Here is a 5,989-nt window from a genome sequence, read left to right on the forward strand (position 1 = left end):
GCTGTCCTTGCTGGCTGCAGGCGTGCCATGGGGCTGGGGCGGGCCTCGCTGGCTGCTCACACTCCCCAGTAGCAAGCTCAGCCTTGGCTGGAAGAAACCGTCTTCCCGTCCGATGTGGATGTGCAGCTGGGAAAGAGGAACCAGGCTTGATGGGCTTGGCAGTGTGCAACACCATCTCCAGCCAGGGCCACCATCTCAGCCTTCCCATCGGCGTGGGGCTGAGCCTCCCATGCCCCCAGTGCCTGCCGTGGTCCCATACTGGAGAACCCAGCCAGAGCCTGGTCTGACTTCTTACCAGGTTCATTTTTGACGTGGTTCATAGTGCTGTTGTGCAGACGTTGATGTGCCAGCAAAGCCACCACTGGCAGGCATCATGGTAGCCTGGTACTTGCCGGGCTGTGCTGGCAGCCACACTGCCCAGGCCGGCAGCCCCGTGCCTGCGGAAAGCCCCAGCAGTGGGATGATTTGCAGCTGATAAAGCTTCCTGCAGCCAGCTCCCAGCCTGGGGGTGGTCCGGAGTGGGGCCTTTCCCAAGTGAAATTCGGCATTGCCTTAAAAAAAAACAACCCAGAAAACCAACAACAGCAAACCCAAACCTCATCCGGAGTCTCCCTTAGAAAGAGCATGTTAAAGATGGCAAAATTATTCCGTCTGAAGATTTGCAGTTTGTTCTGGAAACTGGCCGTGAGTGCGCCATCAAAATGGTATTGAATTTTGGTTGTGGTTTTTTGTGTTGTTTTTTTTTTTTTTTTTAAAGATATAAAACCTCCTCTGTAACCGTTCTTGCGGCGCTAAACTCGGATGATACAAATATAGCAGTTACGTCACATGATGGAAAACTTGCTCTCAGTGGTCCCGGCAGTGACACGGTGGTTCCTTGGCCGGCGCGGCTCTGCCCGCAGCCATCCCTGCCTGCGCTGCCCCTGCCTTTGAGCAGAGCCTGGAGACCACCACCACCGCTGGTTTTGCACACCTAGTGCGGGGTGAGATGGAGGCAGCCGGAACAGTTCTGGGGGTGGGGGGGGGTAGGACCCCACCAAGAAACCCCCACCACTCGTTTTGGGATCGGCTCAGTGGCTTGAAGGGTTGCACGCAGCTTGCTATAAAATGCAGAAGTGTGTTAATCTGGCTGCCGGCTTGCTGCTCTGGTGCCTTATCTGCCTTTGCATACCGACAACCAGTTGAGAATGGGTTTGCTTGCTCTGGAGGCGAGCCAGTGCAGAAATTTGGTGTGTGCTCATCGAGACTTGGTTTGTTTGGGTGGTTTTTTTCTCCTGCCAGGGGTACAGCTTGAATTTCGCTGTCCCTTTATTTCTCTGGTTTGGAGTGCTGGGCTCCCGTGCTGTCTCATCCCTTATGTCTAGTTCAGCTTTTCCTATCCCATGTGGTATCGGGAGGGGAGAGGTCCATGGGGGCCGAGGCCTGTGTTGGTGCCCGTGCAGGAGGAAGCAGATTTGCAAACCCTGTGTGATTAATTGCCACATTTGCTGACAAATCTCCCCAGGGTTTGAGGAGGTGCACTTCTTAAGCAGCTGAGAGCGTTTCTGCTTTAGACATTGGTGTCAGCAAAGTTTGGCTGCTGGAGCCTGAACTGTTTCCGTAGAATATGGGAATTAAAATGAACCAATTCCCTTTCCTCTGAGGGCTTCCTTGATGTCTTGAGCACCTTCCCTTCCGAGCTCTGTCATTTTTGTAAGAGCTAGGGAGTGGGGAGGCTGGGGCAGTAATCCTTCTGCGGGGCCTTGGAAAGTGCGGTGGCCCCTGTGAAGGGCGTGCTAAGGGGTGCCTCTGGCACAGCGCCTGATTTTGCATGGCTTTGGGAGGGTAAGAGGAGGCTGCAGAAATGGCTGGGCATGGCCTAGCTCCTCTCGGTTCCTCTCTGCCGTCTGGTGTCTTCCCCTCCCCTTCCTCCATGGTCTCTGACCTTGTCCTGGCAGTGGCATGTTCTCCTTTTCCTGCGGAGGGACAGAAAGCAGCTTTATGCTCAACTGAAGAATATTTTTAGATATAGAGAAGATGGCCTGGTGACTACAGCAGCCCGCCCTGTGTATGAAATGCTTGGAAAGCCCTTTCTGCGGCAGGGTGTTCCTCCTCCCTTCAGCTCTGCAGCTTTGCTGGTGCTTCCAGATGGATGGCGATGGCACAGGCGGGCGCCTCCACTGCCTCCTTCCTGCTGCCACCGGGCTCCCTTGCTCCGGACCCGAAATGCATTTCATTCCTCATCAGCAGAGCCAGTGGGGGCCGCGGGCCTCCACAGAAACATTGCCGAACAGCTCAGGAATGCAGAGCTGGAGCCGCTCCATGTGCTGGCGGAGGCGGCACGCTCCTCCATCCCTGCCTCCCTCCCCACGCCACCAGTATGGCTTTATAGCTCTGCAGGAGCAGGACCCCTGCCCTCTGACGTGCTCCTGACCAAAATTGGATGTAGGAGCTTTTTATCCATCACAGATCCTGCCCCTAGCCTGCTTGGTTCTGTGGGTGGGAAAAGCCTGCACCAGTGTACCCCCTTCTGCGGGGGATCGGAGCTGACAGCACCGGGCAGGGATGCACAGGCTTGCTGAGTGCTGATGCAGTGCACAGCAGGCGAGGGAGGCTGCCAGCGAGCCTTGCCCAAGAACCTTCCTGGGCCAGGCTGAGGATGCACGTGGCCAGCAACCTTTCGCTGACAGCCATAATAGGAGGCCTGCTAGAGAAAATCAATCTAAAAGAGAACAAGCAGATACAGTGCATCCCGACGGTGCTCTTGCCTCCTCCCACCGCCTGGGGTTTAAGGACAAGGCAGCCAGGGTCAAGGCAGAGCAGGGGACTCCTTCCCCAGGAGCAGGCTCTTGGGGAGGGGAAATGGGGTGTCACTGCTGGAGAGTGTCGGGTTGGGGCCAGCTGGGGGCTGGGGATGCTGAGGAGGGTAGGGAGAAGGACCTGGTGCACGGACCCCAAGAGCTGCAGCAACCTGGGAAGGAGCTGAAAGCTGCTGCACAGTGGCTAAACCCAAAGGAACGGGGCTCTACAAGCCCTACAAGCTGCAGCAGGCGAGCAGGGGGCTTATTTACAACCTCCTTTTACTTTTGTCATTTATTTCCAAATTTGCTCTGCTGTAAGAATATTGTCATTTTAAGTATTATTAAACCTGGTGCGTCGGAGCCCTGTTGAGAAGTACTTTCTCTGAAGCTGATCTCCGCAATCCTTCAAGCTTGAGGCTGATCCTTCAAGCTGGACCCGGCTTGGGCCCTGTTGTAGATGATGTGGTGCAGCTCTGGCGTGCCCTTGCAGTGAGACCTGCAGCAGCTGGTCCCCTGCCCTCCTGCACATCATCCTGTGCAGGGGTTCCCTGGCCCTAGGTTTGTGCAGCCGCTGCTGCTGTAGACCCTGATCTCTGAGCACTCACTCATTTGGTGTGCGCGGTGCTTTCCACAGGTAATTATTTTTAACAGGCGGGTTTGGTGCCTGGTGTCCTTATCTCGCCTCCCCGAGCGGCTGCGGGCTTTTCCGTCCCTCTGGGTCCGTCGGTGCTCAGGGGACGACATGGAGGGCTGTGATAGCCAGAGCAGGGCCCTGTCAGATCCGGGTCAAAGCTTGGTTTTCCTCCTGTGGCTTCTATGTTACCACAGGTTTAATTATAACCCCGCTCTCCTGGCTTATCTCGCATGCTCCCATGCGTTTGCTTCCTCCTCGCTCGCAGCATCTCCACCGAGTACAGCTACTGTTGCTCCTGCAGGAGAGCAGGCTTTGGGACCTTGGGACGAGGAGGCAAGGGTCCCAACGCTGGCCAGAGACCCCGGGGTCAGCACAGGGCTGGAAAGCAGGACGCCCTTGCAAGCTCGCCAGCACGGGGCGCAGCCCTTGCTTGCTGCTAGAAGCTGGGTCGTGGCTTTTGGGGAACAGAGGTGCTGCCAGAAAGGAGGAGGAAGGAAATTGCACACCGGCGGGGGCAGCAGGTGGAGGTAACCTGTCTGTCTCCTCCCGGGCAATGTGGTGAAGACGATGCAGTTCGAGCCCTCCACCATGGTGTACGATGCCTGCCGGCTGATCCGCGAGCGGGTGCCTGAGGCCCAGATGGGACAGCGTAAGTCCACGGTGGAGCTGGCTGTCATGCCGGGGCCACCCAGGCTTAGCTCCTGGCATTTTACACGTCTCCCTTTCCTCTCCTGTCTCTGTGCCCATCTGGGTTTTCCCAGAGCAGTGAAGGGGTAGGGGGAGCAAGGTCCAAGTCCTACTGCCCAGTTGAGGTGAAGGGCTGAGCTCTTTGGGCTCCCTCTTCGATACCTCAGAAGAAATTTGGGGGTTTGGAAGGTAGGAAACTGCATTTGGAAGTGAAATACCTGTCAAGCTCTGTGAGCCTGCTACCCTTTCTGTCTCTGCTCCTCTCTCCTACTTGCATCCATCACTGCTAGCCAGGATGAGGTGGGTTTAAACAGTTGCAGGGGTCGTAGCAAGAATTAATAAACCATATAAGTTAATTTATCCTTTCTTGGGGGATATACGGTCCTCCATCAGGTCTGTCCCCACTGGCAGCTCTCTGCTGGTGTTCCATAACCTTGCTAAGCCGTCTCAGCTCTAATGTTTCCCTGTGGCCGCCAGGCTCAAAATTAAGCTTATGGCTCACGAGCTCATGATGTGACTCATGCCCATGCGACGTGGCCTGTCCCCAGCGTGGATGGGGAGGCGGGAGCACTGGGACGTGGTCTCGGGGGCTCTCCGGGGTCCCTGCTGCCTCCGAAAGCGGCTGTGCCACGGGGGAGAGGCAACAAACAGGAGGTCAGGAGTCGTGGGAAGAGGAGGGGGAGTGCGGCGACATCTGGAGTAGCAAATTCCTCGAGGATGAAAGGAAATGCCTTCTCGCACCGTGCCCAGCTGTCCAGCGGTCCGGCAGACCATGGCTTTCAGTTTCGGAGAGGGACTGGATGTTTATGTGGACGCGGGGCTGTAGCCATGTTGGAGGGAGCATTGCATTTCCTGCTCCTGGGCGTGAGCCAGCCTGCTTATAAAAAAAAATGCAAGGGGAAAGCCTTAAAGGGAACTGCTTATTCCTGAGTTCCTTTTCAATGGCTCACAGCTTTTCTTTTCCTATCAGTTCCTTGCAGCTTTTGTTTCTCTTTGCTCTCCTTACCCAGTGGCACTCCGGAGTCCATTTTTGAGCTGCCCTGGTTTTTTGTCACCTTTGGGCTGGGGGAGCTTCTGTGTAGGTTTCCAGCTCTGCTCTTGCTCTGTCTCAGGAAGCACCTCTCCCTGCCCGAGTTAGGATCTGGGGCAAGCTGCTCAGTTTTCAGTGCTTTAGAGTTATCCTTCTGGAATTTGCTTTGAAAATAGGTTGGGTTTTTTTTTTTTTAAATTAAAAATGAATTGGCAAGACTTTGTGATTTTTCTGCTCCCTGTTTGGTAGGATCCTAACGGCAGTGTTAGCCAGGCAGGAGTTGGGCGGCTCAGGAATTTGTCCCTCCCTGCAGAGAGCTGCCAACGAGCTCACTTGTTATAAACTTAGCAGCCAGCCGGGACGGCGTGCAGCGGGGTTGTTGGAAAGGTGGAGAAGAACCTTTCCCAGGGCAAAGCCAGGCGTGGTCCTGGCCTCCTGCAGCGTGAAAACAGGGCTATCCCTGCGAGTTCAAGCTGGGGTGCCACTGCCCGGGCTCCAGCAGCAGCACTTTCACCAGCTACTCCAGCCCTGAGAGAGCAGGATTTGGTGAACAGCACTTACTCACCACCTCTGAGACCTTGTAAGCCTTGATCCCATCCTCCTTCAGCCTTCTCTGCCCCAAAGGAAGGAGTCCCAGCTCCTTTAGTCCCTCATACCAAGGTTCCATCATTTAAGTTGATACAGAGGGCTGTATCTTCTCGAACTCTGCTGTGTTCTGGGGAGGGGAAGACCACACAGCCATGGAGTACTCAAAGTGTGGATGTGCCTAGGTTTTATAGACCAGTTCCCAGCACCCTTCCTGGTGATGCCCAGCATTTTACTACCTTGCTTTACCTTTTTTTTTTTTTTTTTTTTTTT

At 55.3% G+C, this 5,989-nt stretch overlaps 1 protein-coding gene across 1 annotated transcript in view; it reads left to right on the forward strand.

The window, feature by feature from the left end:
• Positions 1-3,960: 3,960 nt before the first annotated feature.
• Positions 3,961-5,989, forward strand: part of TLN1 (talin 1) — a gene marked incomplete at its 5' end in the record, with an annotated part of 30,590 nt that continues 28,561 nt past the window's right edge. Inside the window, 1 exon segment of the mRNA XM_035902742.1 lies at positions 3,961-4,063. Coding sequence (XP_035758635.1) covers positions 3,961-4,063 — 103 coding nt within the window.

This window comes from Egretta garzetta, unplaced genomic scaffold (assembly GCF_000687185.1).
Source record: "Egretta garzetta isolate BGI_Z169 unplaced genomic scaffold, ASM68718v1 scaffold59, whole genome shotgun sequence".
Classification (NCBI taxonomy): domain Eukaryota; kingdom Metazoa; phylum Chordata; class Aves; order Pelecaniformes; family Ardeidae; genus Egretta; species Egretta garzetta.